At 37.8% G+C, this 15,305-nt stretch overlaps 1 protein-coding gene across 1 annotated transcript in view; it reads left to right on the top strand.

Annotated features, from left to right (window-relative positions):
* The window catches only part of PCLO (piccolo presynaptic cytomatrix protein), a 332,768-nt gene that overhangs the window by 204,343 nt on the left and 113,120 nt on the right, over nucleotides 1-15,305 (top strand). Inside the window, exon 10 of the mRNA XM_085216368.1 lies at nucleotides 10,845-10,970. Coding sequence (XP_085072494.1) covers nucleotides 10,845-10,970 — 126 coding nt within the window. The remainder of the gene's footprint in view (nucleotides 1-10,844; nucleotides 10,971-15,305) is intronic.

Here is a 15,305-nt window from a genome sequence, read left to right on the forward strand (position 1 = left end):
GGCAGTGATATCTTTTCTACAGATTCCTCAAAATGTTGACCAAGTGCCATAAATGTTCCCCATGATATGCACACTCTCCAAAGAGCAGCTTTGGTTTAGCCATTGCCAATACACATTTGCACAAATATCACACAGATTTTCTTTGCTTTAAGAAGTGTACTGGAAAAAAAAAAAGTTTGATTAGTTACATAAACACCTGTATACAGTTTGTATGAGTCTGTAGTACCAAGAGAAGTTACGCAATGTTTGTAATAAAGGGTCAGCACACAAAATTGTAGTTAAGAGAACTTAGATTGAGAACTGAGAATATAAAAAGAGAACTTAGTATATGGAAAGTCTTCAAGTCTTTACTTGTTATTTTCCTTAACAAAATATAGATAGTGTCAAAGCCTGGAAACCTACTTAAAAAATGATTAAACAAAGCCAAACAGTTTTAAGTTTTGGTCCAAGATATTAAGATAACTGATAACATTCTCCTAGAACCGACCTGTTATTTGCACTGTAATAAAAAATCACTAATATGCCAGATTCATAATATACTAATTAAGTTGTGATAAATGAGCAGAGCATAATCTATGTAAGTATTTCTTATGATGAGAGAGCTGACTCACTATATGTAAAATATGAATCAAATCTTTCCCCTTGTTAAGAAGAATATTAACAAAAAACTGAAAGTAAATGTCAATTCTGTAGAATTAAAAATGTCATGAATTTTTTATTTATTTATTTATTTTTAATAGTAAAGCCATATATGCTTGTCTGACATACTGCCTGAGCAGATTAATGATTGTCTTTTATGGTTCATTCTTGTAAGAATCTGTGATGTTTTGTGAAGCTTTACATTTACATGTAGTCAGGATGTCTGGATGATGTGATGACTAAAAAGCTGTTTAGATGGATTTAGAGAGCAATGGCTAATGGGCTGTATTTTTCTGAGGGCACATAATGAATCTGGGGACTTACATCCTTTCATATTGTTATCAGTGATGTGGAGGAGATGATGGAGTAAACTTTTGTAACTTAGAGATGGCATCGGATTATGGAAAATTCTTGAGGTCAGGGCTGGCATTTAGAGGGACTAAGACAGGCAGAAGGAATGGGCCAATAGTAAACTTGTAAAATTCAACAAGGACAAATACAAATCCCACCCCTGTAGAGAAGAAACCCCATACAGTGTCACAAGGCAAGGACTGTTTGGCTGGGAAACAGATCTGCAGAAGAGGCCACTGGGAAGGTCATTGTAAACAGTAAGGTACACACTGTACACCCTAGCAGAAGAAGAAGGCTAGCAGCATCCAGGGCTGTTATCAGAAGCATTACTCTAAGTTGGACATGTCTAAACAACTCCCCCAAAAAATCTTTTACCAGGTGTAAATTATCACCACTTACAATTGCAAACCTTTCCCAAATGCAGTAAATAGTAGAGCAGTCTCATTAGGTCAAACACAACCTTTTTTAGCACTTTATCATGGATGGCAGAAGATATGTAAGAAAAGAATAAGCACAGTACAATGTTTTCATAACTTCCAGCAGTCTGGAAGCCACATTCAGCCACAGAAGCAGTGAATGCTTCTGTGAATTTAATATAGACCTAAAAACCTTAGTTTATATGTTATACTGTGGCCAGTATACACATATATATTACTTACTACGTCATATTTACACTAAATGTGTTGCTGACCCTTAAATAGCAAAGGCAATTGGGATGGGAGAGTTCAAAACATCTTAAATAATTGAGCACAACTGTCAGTCTGTGGCATCTCTTGCACCATTGATGTCTATCAGTAAACACACATGAGTAATTTTATTCTGATGTGACAAATTATCCAAAAAGAAAGCTTGTCTCTTATTTTCAAGAGATATAGTAAATGTTCCAAGAGGCTAAATTATAAAGCACTTTATGAGCTTTCAGAATGAAAACCAGTGTACAAACCAGCATGAAACTCTTTCTCAGCTGATATAAATCCATATTATGTTAGTAAAACATCCGGAATATAAATGAATTTCATCAGCTCAGGATTTGGCCTCACATATATTTTATGCCTCAATTGCGAATGGCGAAGAAGTACAATAACTGAGAAAATTTAATCATGCTTTTAGGAAACAACTTCATTTAAGTGAATTTAGCTTAGAAAATGCCAAAACAATTCTCTCGAGAACAATCTTGAAAATATTTTACCTATCCTAGACAACCACGCTTTGATATGGCTCGTCATAGTATGTATTCCATATAATTGTATAGCAATAATAAGGCAAATAAAAATTTATCCTGGGTTTGACTATAAACATTTCTTATCCTGTTGCTTTCCAAATGCCTAACTTATTTTTGCTTGGTTTGTCATATTTCCTTTCTGTCTATTCTCTAGACTTTCCAAATTGTTTTATTATAACATCATGTAAATAGTATACTTTTCTTCACTTTTAAATCTGAACTTTTTGATGAGAGTTCTTTCTTTTTCATTGATTCCCGTGACTGACAATTCTATTCATATAGGCAGTGGAATGTGGTGTAAAATTGTTCCTACAGATGAGGACCTACCAGAACCCTAACATATGTCTAGATAAGACTGCAGCAGGAATGGGAAGGTAATGTATAATGTATTGTAAATGAGCACAAGGAAGATATGCTCAGTCTCTGTTCACAGCCAGATAGAGTTGGAAGACTTCATATTGTTTGTTATGATTGATTTGTTCTTATTGCTGCAGCATGATATTTTGTCATATTGCAAAATTGATTGTACCTAATATCTCTTTTTCATTCCTTATCCTCGTGCTTTTTCTAATGGCTGCCACTGCACCTTATCCCAAAAAAGATCACTGTTGTCCTTTTTTGCTATGATTCAGCTGCCTGGTTTCGAATTTTGTTTTTGAAAGAGTTAGAAAGTGATGAAAACCATATTTGGACTTTTTTTTTTTTTTTTTTTTTTACATCCCTTGGCAGTATGCCTATGCTTTGGGTCTTGGGTCCAAAACAAAAAATGGAATTTCCGTATTGAAACATAAACATATCTTCCACTCCAAATTACACAGGGACACTTGTCATTGCCCTCATGGGCATTTTTCAATTCAAGTCCAATTCAGTTTTTTTCCAGTTTACTTTTGTGAAGATTCAACTTCAAAGCACATAGAAATCAAGAGAAACAACTAACGATCTTCAACTACTGTCTTAAAGGGCATGACCTTAGGCACTAGAAAACTAAATCAATATATTTATATAGATATAGAGGCAGTATGCCTCTATATATCCAGATGTAGGTATGTCTTTCTAAAATATCATACTTTCTAAAATATCTATTAAAAATTCTGAAAGTTCTATATCTGGCTGTGAGAAGAGTCATATTGCTACTGACTCTCTTGCTTAGAATTTCTTGTGCCAATTCATTCAAACTCATGTGAGTTTGCTATCTTGAGGAATATGGGCCAGGCAAAAAAAGCATAGTCAGGACCCTAAATTCTGAGAGAGCAAACTTTTGGCTATTCAAGAAATTGCTGAATGAGATCCCCTGTGAAGCTGTCTTTTGGGACAAAGAAGTGCTGAGCTGGCAGTGCTTAAGGACAACTTTCTGAGAGCACAAGAGTTCTCCATGCCTCAGTTTAAGAAAGACAGAAGGTAGAAAACCAGCATGGCTGAGCCAGGAAGGGCCTGCTGGTCAAAATGAGGGAAAAGAGTAACATGTACAGGCTGTAGATGCAGGGATCTGTGGTCTGGAAATAATGTAGGGATGTAGTCCAGACATGCAGAGGTTGGATCAGGAAAGTACAGATGGAACTGATCTTGGCAAGGGATTTGAAAAATAACAAGACTGGATTCTACAGGTACAGAAGAGATAGAAAAAGGAGAGTGAACACCCTCTGATAAATGAAAAGAGAAAACTGGCTACAACAAACATGGAGAAGGCTGAGTTACATGATGAGTTCTTTGCCTCAGTCTTCAGTGAAAGGCTTCCCATGTCTCTTACAGCCCTGAACATGTTAGAGGGGCTTGAGGGAGCAAAATATGTCCTATTGTAAGTGAAGAGCCAATTGGAGACCACTTCATGAGACTGAATCTGTTTGAGGCTGGATGACGTGCATCCCAGGATCCTGAAGGAACTGGCTGATGTGATTGCCAAACCACTCTCTATCATATTTAAAAAGCAATGGCTGCCAGGCAAAGTAACTGGTGACTTGGAGAAAGGGAAATACCACTCCCATTTTTAGGAAAGGGGGAAAGGAAGGCTGGGGAGCTAAAGGCCAGTCAGTCTCACCTCCATACCTGGGAAGGTCATGGAGTAGATACTCCTGGAAGAGATATTGAAACATGTGAGATGAAGATATAATCCAAGGGTAGACTTTGTGTGACCAGTCTGCTGGCCTTCTATGATGGAGTGGTGGTAGACAAAGGAAGAGCAACTGATTTTATCTACCTGGACTTCTGCAATGCCATTGACATGGTCCCACCCCACATACTTATCTCTAACTTGAAGAGATATGGATTTGAAGAGTGAATCATTCGATGAATAAATAATTGATTGTGTGGTCACACTGAGAGCATTGTGATCAGCAGATGTATGTCTGGGTGGAAGGCAGTGAAGAATTGTTTCCTTAAGAGGACTGTGCTGGGATCAGTACTCTTTAACATCTTTGTCAATGACATAGACAGTGGAATTGAGTGCATCCTCATCAAGTTTGCATGCAACACTAAATTGAGTGGAGCAGTTGATAGAAGGGAGGAATGTCCAAAGGGACATGGACAAGCTGGAGAGGTAACCTATGTGAACCTAATGAGTTTCAACAAGGCCAAATGGGTCACAGAAATGTCGAATGTGTAAGACTGGGAGAAGTACTCATGGAGAGCAGCCCTGCGGAGATGGACTTGGGGTCCTGGTGGTTGAAAAATTTAACATGATGTATGCACTTGCAGCCCAGAAGGCCAATGGTTTCTAGGCTGCATCAGAAAAGGTGGCCAGTGGGGTGAGGGAGGTCACTGTCTCTCCCCACTCTGCCCTTGTAAGGCTCCATCTGGAATAGTGCACCCAGGCCTGGGGTTCCCAGCACAAGAAAGTTGTGGAGCTGTTGGAGTGGGATCAGAGGAGGGTCACAAAGGTGAAACACCTCTCACACGAAGACAAGCTGGGAGAGCTGGGATTGTTCAACCTTGAGAAGGCTCAGGGCAGACCTCACTGCAGCCTTCCAGTACTTGAAGGATACAAATACAGGAGCAACCAACTTTTTACATGAGCAGATAGTGATAGGACAAGGGGGAATAGTTTTAAACTAAAAGAGTGGAGACTTGTGTAAGAGTGTAGGGGAAATTTTTCACTGTGAGGATGGTGAGGCACTGACACATATTGCCCAGAGAAGTTCTAGATTTTCTATCCCTGGAAATGTTCAAGACCAGGTTGGAGGCAGCTCTGGGCAGCCTGGTCTAGTACCTGATCTAGTGCCTGATGTAGTGTGTGGCAACCTTGCCCATAGCAGGGGATTGGAACTGGATTATCTTTAAGGTCCCTTCCAACCCAAGCCATTCTATGAATATCTGTAGCACAATCCTGATTTATTTTTTTTTTCCTTGCTTTGTTCATCTAATTAGACAAATGGTTTCATGCTTTGGAAGTTTAGCCCAGAGGAAATACTCGTTTGAGTTAGAGTATGAACAGTTTGCACAGAGCTTCTGGTTCACATGGCTGCAATCTCAGTCCAGTGATTCAGTTGCTGTTACTGTATGGGGCTTATCTAGAAGTTAAGCAATATCAATCCCCTCATTTTATGCTCAAATTCTGTTTTGTTTTATACAGAAAAAAATATCCTTGCAAACTTTTTTTTTTTTTTTTTTTCCACTGCTGTATAAAGACAGGAGCTACAACAAAAGCCTGGCGTGCCAAAAGTTACTCAGCATTCCTCTGCACTCCATTTCTCTCTCTCTTTGGCATTTACTTTATGCCATTTATATAAGTAGTTATTGACATTTGTTTGGAAAGTCACATCTAATCATCCCTTAGACACTGAAACAATTCCAGGAAACATAGGTTGCTTATACAGTAATGGTTCTCAGAGCTGTATGACTAAATAGAAAAAACATGGTAAGATTTCATGACCTTTCTTGTGAACAGAGCAGCAGCAACTGATAGTCAGTGATCTGATCTTTATTATCTCTATAATGGCAAAAAATGACCAAACCATTATTTATGATCAGCCTACTCCAGCAAAATGCTTTTTTTTTTTTTTTGTCAGTTGACAAAATGTCATGTATCTTGTCTTTCTACTGTGGGATACAAGGGAATAGGATTTCACAGAGGAACACTCTGCTACACAGGTTTAGAATAAATAAGTCAAATTGAATGCAAAGTAACCCGCAATGGAGATAACGAAAAAAGAATATTTTTAAAACACCTGCAGTATGCTTGCCAGGTCACCAGTGATAGAATTTATCAGTGCCAATTTGTTGATCACTACTCAAATATACATATGTGAATATACATTACTGAAGTTTGTTTTGTCTAGAAGGAAATGAAATAATGAGAAAAATGTCATTTTGAAAGCCATAAAGTAAAATAATTGGGGTAAAGTAATCTTTTATTAAGCATTTTAAATATTCATTGAAGCTCTTGAGTTTATGTTTTCAATTATATAAATCAATGGCTCATAAACTAATTGTAATGATTTAGTACCTGTATTTGTTTATTGTTTTAAAAAATAAATTTAGTTGTATGATTTCTCTTATTAAAATTTAGGATTAGACTTTTGTTTTGTTCTGTTTTGCTTTGCATGCTGCATCTTAAGGCTCCAGTAAAGATTAGATGGAAGGGTAGGCTCACAGCCTTGGGATATCAGTAAAAACAGTTGCCTTTAATTAGAGCCTTCTAACTTTGAAGCATCCTAAAAAGCATTGGATCTTAAGTATGTAAAATTCCCTTTGAAGAGATGTGTTCCTGAAGATATTTTCCATAGAAATGAATAGCCAGAGTTCAGAAAGGTGCCCTCTTTCATTCACAGCACAGATTCCATTTTTGTCAGTTAACACATCTTATGTCATATCAAGAAGAATACAGTAGTTCACTAATCTGAAAAGCTAAAATTGAATGATTAATGTCTGAATATGTCAGAATAGACTGAGAGATTAAAATTAAGTCTCAAAGACTAAAACAAAAGCAAAGACAGAAAAAGGGAGATCTGAGAAACTGTTTGATGATACTTTTAATCTACCTTCATTCAGTGTGATACATTAGTCAATGTCATTGCAAACAGAAATAATGAGGTAAATATTTTCAATATATATAGTTTACATAAACAGATTTTGAAGTCCTATCTTCATATGAGACATATTGCAACATACAAGCAATTTTTTTTTTCACCAGAATTGAATGCTTAAAGCATGTTGGGCAAACATTAACGCACTCTTTTTGTCTGTATAGAATGAGTGTTTTGTAAGTTAAATTATTTCTTCTAGTAGCATTTTTTCAAGATAATAATAATGAAATACAACTTTCTAATTTAGTGCAAACAAATCAAATTCCCCCAATTTGTCCAGCAACAAGAACATTTGCAAACAGACTCACTTGTGTGACTGTCCCTTAGCAAGCATGCTCCTACTTAGTACATGTTAGTCCTACATTTGACTCTAAAACCTTTAAAATCTAAAGACTTTTCAAAGAAGTCTATAGGAATAAATAGCTTCAAATATTAGCATTTAAAATAATTTGTTGTATTGGCAACAGTATGGGCAAACAACTTAGACCTTCAAGATCAGAACTATTTCTGTCAATCATGATTTTTGGTTACCTCTGGTAGGTATCCATAGACTTACCCCTGAAACTGAGTGTAGTTTCTATGACAAACCACCTCTCTGCCATTATTTTTCAATTAGGATATCAGAAACAAAGATTGATATAATGTGTCAAAAAAGAACTCTGAACCTCTGGACTTATTCCCCAGTGTGATGAAAAGAGTCCATTCCTACTCATATTCTGAAAAGTTCATAGGGTGGTTATGTGGATTAAAAGTAATTTTGTATGTGTGCATGTGTGTGTGTTGTGGAGTAAGAATGAGGTTAGTTTGGATTTACTGAGTTTAATATTTCACAGTTGTGACCCTCAACCCTAGAACATATTAATGAATCTTAATGAATGTTTGGTCTGAGGTTCTTAGAAAAGTGTGCAGCATAGTCTGTGTGAATGTCTGTGTCCCAAGGATGGATGCTTTTATATGGGGCCTCATTCACTTTATGCAGTGAGATGCTTACCTTTTTTTAGACTGTTACTTTTTTTAGACTTTTCAATTTTTTTGAAGAACATTTGTCAGTTGGTATAGTGGGTTTGCTTTCCCTGTCTGGCAAGGAAACATAAACTTTACTGGTGCCAAATTTTCACTGAAATAAGGTAATTAATTTAAAACAATTATGCAGTTTACTCAAATTGCACTGAATAATTACTTCCCTTTCCTAAACAAAAACAATATTAGAATTCTCAATAGCACAGTTCCAGAGTGCCAGTATAGCTATTGTTTAGAACACCACATCCTATCTATAAATCAAATTATTTGAATTAGAAACAGCCAAACAGCAATATAGTTAATTGACTACCATCTATACTGAGCTTATAATTAAAGGAGTATTAACTACTATGTTGGATGTAACATATAGCAGAATGAATGTGTCCAGAGAAGAGCAATGAAAATGGTAAGGGTTCTGGAGCACAAGCCTTATGAGGAGTGACTGAGGGAGTTGGGATTGTTTAGTCTGGAGAAGAGGAGGCTCAGGGGAGACCTCATTGCACTCTATAACTTCCTGAAGGAAGGTTTGATGAAGAAGGGGTCGGCCTCTTCTCGTAGGCAACAAATAGGATCTGAGAAAATAGCCACAAGTTGCACCAGGGGAGATTTAGATTAGATATAAGGAAAAACTTTTTCTCTTAAAGAGTGGTCAAATGCTGGAGTGGTGGAGTCACCTTCCCTGACAGTGTTCAAGAGACGTCTGGATGAGGTGCTATGAGATATGGTTTAGTAGCTTAGTGGGTAGTTATGGTGATAAGAGGACAGTTGGACTAGGTGATCTTGTAGGTCCTTTCCAACCTTGTGATTCTATGTCATTCTATGTGATTCTGTGTGATTCCCTGTGCCTGTAATTAACTTGGGTATTACAATGAAGTCGTTTTATGCTGATGATATAGATATCTTAGCATTTTTACTTCAGAGGGTCCCCAGAAGCTCAAATATTTATGCTTTTCCAATTCTTAATTTGCTGTTAAAACGGGTGTTAACTCATCATGTCCAAAGAGAATCTGACAAAGATTTGCATTCCTACTACATTTGCATAACTTAACATTTACAGAAGTAAAAGGTTGCAAGAAGCTGACTTTGTTAAAGATAGTGCTCAGGTCTTCAAAGTACAAAAAAAAAAAAAAGAAGACAGACATGTAGCGAGAGGACATATTTGCTAAAATTTTCAACAAAAAATTCCAGGGAACTTATTCAGAAATTTCATGGTATGAATTTCACGCTGAGTATTCTCAACTTCATAGTGACTCTGCTATGGGATTTGTTTCCTCTTTGTTGTGCTGTTTGGGATTGAAAAGAAAATAAAATGGTTATTTGAAAATATCTCATATGCAGTTATGAGGAAAGCTGAGTCACAAAGGATATAAACTTAGAGAAACTGGGATAGAAAAACAAGTAGAAACTTCTATGACCGGGAGCTCAGTGTGAGTAGCTGCCTTCTAGTGTGATCTCAGAGCTGAGCTATCAAAGCAGTAATTGTACTCCTGGGAAAAACCTAAATCTAAAGAGATGCAACTTTGCAAAGAAATTGTGTGATGAACTTGATATATCTGATTAGTTTAATCATTAAGGAGGTTTAGATTATAAATTTAATAATTTGAAAATTAATTATTTAACTGTTCCAATTAAAATGAGCAAAAAACCTTTTACATTCCCAAATCAAGTGTAAATCATCTCGTGTAATTTTCTTTTTCTTCAAAGAATAAATTTGGGTGTTTCTTTTGTACAGAAAATGTTTTTTTAAAGTAACATGATAGCATGACAGTACATAAGATTAGCTTTATAAGACTACTTTTAAGCTTTTATTTCCACTCCTATTTTTTTTTCTCTGTATAAGAGAATGATTTCATTCTCTTCAGCTAAGAAAATCAAAGTGAACATGTTTTAATCTCTGTAATTTTTAAAGTAAAGAGAAAATATGTCAGATTTGATAGTGCATTACCATACAGTGATTGTAGGCTGTTCTCTATTCTGATAATTTGTACATTTTCTGATGTAAAAGCTGTTAATTAAAAGCAAATATTTTAAAAAAATCAGTATCTACTAAATACAGATAGATGTAAATGTACAGGCTTTGCAGCAGAATCTCAATGATCTGTCAACCTGTCTGTATGATTCTAAAAGCTGAGCTACTATAATTTTCAGCAAAATTGTATTCGTGTTTTCGGCATATGATAAAACTGTCCTTTGAATTCATACTTCACATAGATTTCTAGCCTGTTAGTGGAATTTAATTAATACTGCAAATTAAGGTTTGCTTGAAATAGGTTTGCAGTGCAAATTTTCATTTTACAGTACAGTAGGGCTGTCAGAAAAATGCAAGATTGACTTCAACGCAGTTTTAGTGGATGAATTGTATGTGTGATGCCAGTGATACAGTATTTACTCAAGAAAATGTTTTCCTTCACTGGAAGCAAACGGAACACTCCTAACTCTCTCGAAGTTCATTCTTTGAGAATGTAGTGGATGGGACCTTATTCTTCTGATCACAGCCAGAATTTATTGATAAAATCCTACTGATGATTTGTACTCTTTCTTTCCAATGAATTATTCATTGCTTCATCTCTGTTTCCTGTTTCTTTTGATCTCAGGCAATGGACTGGGAATCCGAGTTGTAGGTGGGAAAGAAATTCCAGGAAGCAGTGGAGAAATTGGAGCGTACATTGCCAAGGTCTTGCCTGGGGGCAATGCAGAGCAGACAGGGAAGCTGATAGAAGGTAAGCTAAATGCATTATCGAAAAGTGGAAGCAAGAGAGCATTGGGAGTACAGTAGGACTGCTTATAATATACTCTCATATCATTTTACTCTCAAGTAACAAATGTAATGTTGTGCAAGGGCAGAGGTGTAACTCAGAGCCCTTCTGAACCTCCGTCAGTCTTAAAACAGAAAAGGAATCAAAGAAGATTCTTTCATGCATTTTATAGCCAGAGAGAGTTACTATGGTGAGCGGTATTCTGGTATGTCTTCCTTAATTTGTGCTAGCATTCTGTCTTCTGCACTGGCGTAAGACTGTATGGAGAGAGTCCAACTGTGTCACATATTTTACGGATATGTGTCATTTTGAAGATGTTTTCCTGGCTTGATCACCTAGGTATCTCTTTTTGGGATCATTTTTCTTAGTCACATCTTTCAAATGAATCACAAGTCCAGTTCTGTTCTATGACACACACTAATCTTTTTTGGTGAAGATGTCTAAAGTCAGACTTGACTGAATTCATCTGGCTTATTTTAGTTTTCCAGTTTAAAAGAGTCAACAGGAGAAAAAGAAGCATTTACACAAAGGCAATTCATTTAATCTTTCATAGACTTCTATCTCAAGAAGTGGGAGTGTCTTCCTCATTTATTTGACTCTAAGAAGATTGCATTAGACCATACAGCTCCCTTTACATAACTAAAGTTAAATGAAATACATGCTGCTTAATTTTTACATTATTGAGTATTATTGCAGATGTGATAATTCCTCCTAATAATATTTTATGCATAGTCACATAAATTGTATCTTCTTTCTTTAACTAGTTCCTTTTTCTAATAAGAATATATGTATGCACCTGAAATGGCATCCATGGACAAAAATATAAAGTGTGTTTTTAATTAATTCATCTAATTATTTGTATTTCTTTAATAAAAAATTATCCAGAAAACAATGGCAAAAGAAAGAAGTCAAGCAAGAGGAATAGTTCTCCCAGGCAGAATTCAATTCACATAAACTTTCTGAATAGAAAACATGCAACAGAAGTCATGATTTAATCAAAAATACTTTGCAGATAGAACAGAGGAGTAACTTGGTTATAGAATTCAAAAGTGTTGTATTTATAACAAAACAGTCTCTCCTGCATTCATGTTGTCCCTAGCACTTTTTACATCCTTGTTGGTTTTTTGTTTTGTTTTTTTCTTTTTTTGGTCAATATTTTAAACATTAACATAAAGAAGAGCACACCTCTGTCATTGTTAACTTAAAGTTAGGGCAAAGGAATGATATACAAAGATATCTTTCTTTTTTCCCTATGGAATAGATTTTACCATTCAGATTAAACATGTAGTATCTTACTTATCAAATGGTAGAGGATGTTATTTACTTCATGTGAGTAATGAAATAATTGTTCTTAATTGATTGCCTTCTGAAGTTTGTATTTGTTTTGGCTCACTCCATAGAAAGGAGTGAGTCTCTCATAGCTGCACTAAATCATGCAGTAGCAAGCAGGTAATGAGGAGAATACAGTTATTCAGTATTTCCTAGAGACTGGATGTTTCATGAAAGAGGATGAGCAATTAGCACTTGAAATTTTCTCCGCACTTTTGGTTTCTCTCATTGGGAGCTCTTCTTAGAATTGAGGTTTGAAGTACTTCTTCCTCACCATATGGCTGTTTTTTTAGCAGTGCTCAAGAGCATCTTGGATTCACAGTAACTACTGGAGAAATTCAAACAGGGTAGCTTGCTTTCCTTTCTGTTTCATGATGTATTTTGAAGTTTTATTCATATCTTATAGATAGTGGGATAGTAAAATATTTATTTGTTTCATTCTTCCATCATATAATCCATAGTGCTTCTAGTCTGGCTTTTATAAACAAAGTATTGTAAACTTGAGAATATTGGTATAAGTCTGGAGCAATTATCAAAATCACTAGATTTAATTTGTAGAATTTGATCGCACAGTATCCCAGAATGTCTTACTATTAATCTGTTAGGTGTCTTGCCAGTGAGAAAAAGGGCTTTCTGTAGAATGTACAGTTAATATAACATACAAGACAAGCACTTCCCCTTACTGTCAGTTGCCTCTTAAATTTTGTCAATGTATCTAATTTACTTTTTATGTTATTTTAGGTGGCTGTCATAAATCTAGAGAGAATACTTGGCTTATTTACTTTTGAATATTTTGTTTGTTTGTGTCATGGTTTCATGATTTTTCATTATCGGTATTCCACATCATAACATCATGCAATGTACTGGGGGTTTGACTGCTGATGCTCAAGTTCCGGGTGCCTGTCCAGCGGAGAAGAGCAGCTACGTTTCCCCAGGGGGCTTTGCGGTCAGCGAGGAGATATAACTCCCGGCAAGGTCACCTGATGCTCTCTTCTCTGCCTGCGCTGCTTCGCTTGCGCTTCTCTGCCTGCGCTGCTTCGCTTGCGCTTCTCTGCCTGCGCTTCTCGCCTGCGCTTCTCTGCCTGCGCTTCTCATCTCAGCGTTGTGGTAAGGCCGATCCACCATCAATTTCACATTCTCTCTCCTTATAAAATTCTGTTGATACCATATTTAGTAAATTACTTTGTTTTACCTCAGATTGTTGCCACTGTTTTCAATTATTTCGGGGTCCCTTATTTTCTTTTTTTTCCGGGGGCGCGGATCCGCGGATCCCTCCGCCCTTCTAGTCACATCCCAACAGATGTGATCAACAAAATCAGTGCCATGTCTCCACCCACTAATAAGAAAGAGACACAATCGTTCCTGGGTGTAGTGGGTTTTTGGAGAATGCATGTTCCAAACTACAGCCTCATTGTAAGCCCCCTTTATCAGGTGACACGGAAGAAGAATGATTTTATGTGGGGTCCTGAGCAGCAGCAGGCTTTTGAGCAGATTAAACAAGAGATAGCCCGTGCCGTGGCCCTGGGGCCAGTACGGATGGAACAGGATGCGAAGAACATCCTCTACACTGCTGCTGGAGAGAAAGGTCCCACTTGGAGTTTGTGGCAAAGAGCCTCAGGAGAGACCCGAGGCCGACCCCTGGGATTCTGGAGTCGGGCGTACAGAGGGTCTGAAGAGTGCTACACTCCAACTGAGAAGGAGATCTTAGCCGCGTATGAGGGGGTTCGGGCTGCTTCCGAAGTAATCGGTACAGAAACACAGCTCCTTCTGGCACCTCGACTGCCAGTGCTGAACTGGATGTTCAAGGGAAAGGGTCCCTCCACCCATCATGCTACTGATGCCACTTGGAGTAAGTGGATTGCGCTGATTACGCAGCGAGCGCGGATCGGGAATCTCAACCGTCCAGGAATCCTAGAGGTGATCATGGACTGGCCTGAAGGCAAAAAGTTTGGAACACCGCCAGCAGAAGAGATATCACGTGCTAAAGAGGCCCCACCATATAATGAACTACCCGAAAATGAGAAGACATATGCCCTATTCACAGATGGATCGTGTTGTATTGTGGGGAAACACCGCAGATGGAAAGCCGCTGTGTGGAGCCCCACACGACAAGTTGCAGAGGCCACTGAAGGAAAAGGAGAATCGAGCCAATTTGCAGAGGTAAAGGCTGTCCAACTGGCCTTGGATGTTGCTGAACGGGAGAGGTGGCCAATGCTTTATGTTTACACTGACTCGTGGATGGTGGCAAATGCTCTATGGGGGTGGTTACAGCAGTGGGAGCAAAACAACTGGCAAAGAAAGGGTAAACCTATTTGGGCTGCTGACCTGTGGAAAGATATTGCTGCCCGAATAAAGAATATGGTTATAAAGGTGCGTCACGTAGATGCCCATGTGCCCAAGAATAGGGCTACTGAAGAGCAGCAAAATAACCATCAGGTAGACAGAGCTGCCAGAATTGAGGTGGCCCAAATAGATCTGGACTGGCAGAACAAGGGTGAATTATTTCTAGCCCGATGGGCCCATGAGACCTCAGGCCATCAAGGGAGAGATGCGACATATAAGTGGGCTAGAGACCGAGGGGTGGATTTAACTATGGATGCTATTGCGCAAATCATTCACGACTGTGACACGTGTGCCACAATTAAACAAGCCAAGAGAATGAAACCTCTCTGGGAGGAAGGGCGATGGCAAAAGTACAAATATGGGGAGGCATGGCAGGTTGACTATATCACCTTGCCACGATCTCGTAATGGTAAGCGTTATGTGCTCACCATGGTGGAGGCAACAACTGGGTGGCTTGAAACCTATGCAGTACCCCACGCTACCGCCCGAAATACCATACTAGGTCTTGAGACACAAGTCCTGTGGCGACATGGTACCCCAGAAAGAATTGAGTCAGATAATGGGACTCATTTTAAAAATTCTCTTGTAGGTACCTGGGCTAAAGGTCATGGTATTGAGTGGATTTAC

Source organism: Meleagris gallopavo, chromosome 1 (assembly GCF_905368555.1).
Source record: "Meleagris gallopavo chromosome 1, MGAL_WU_HG_1.1, whole genome shotgun sequence".
Lineage (NCBI taxonomy): Eukaryota > Metazoa > Chordata > Aves > Galliformes > Phasianidae > Meleagris > Meleagris gallopavo.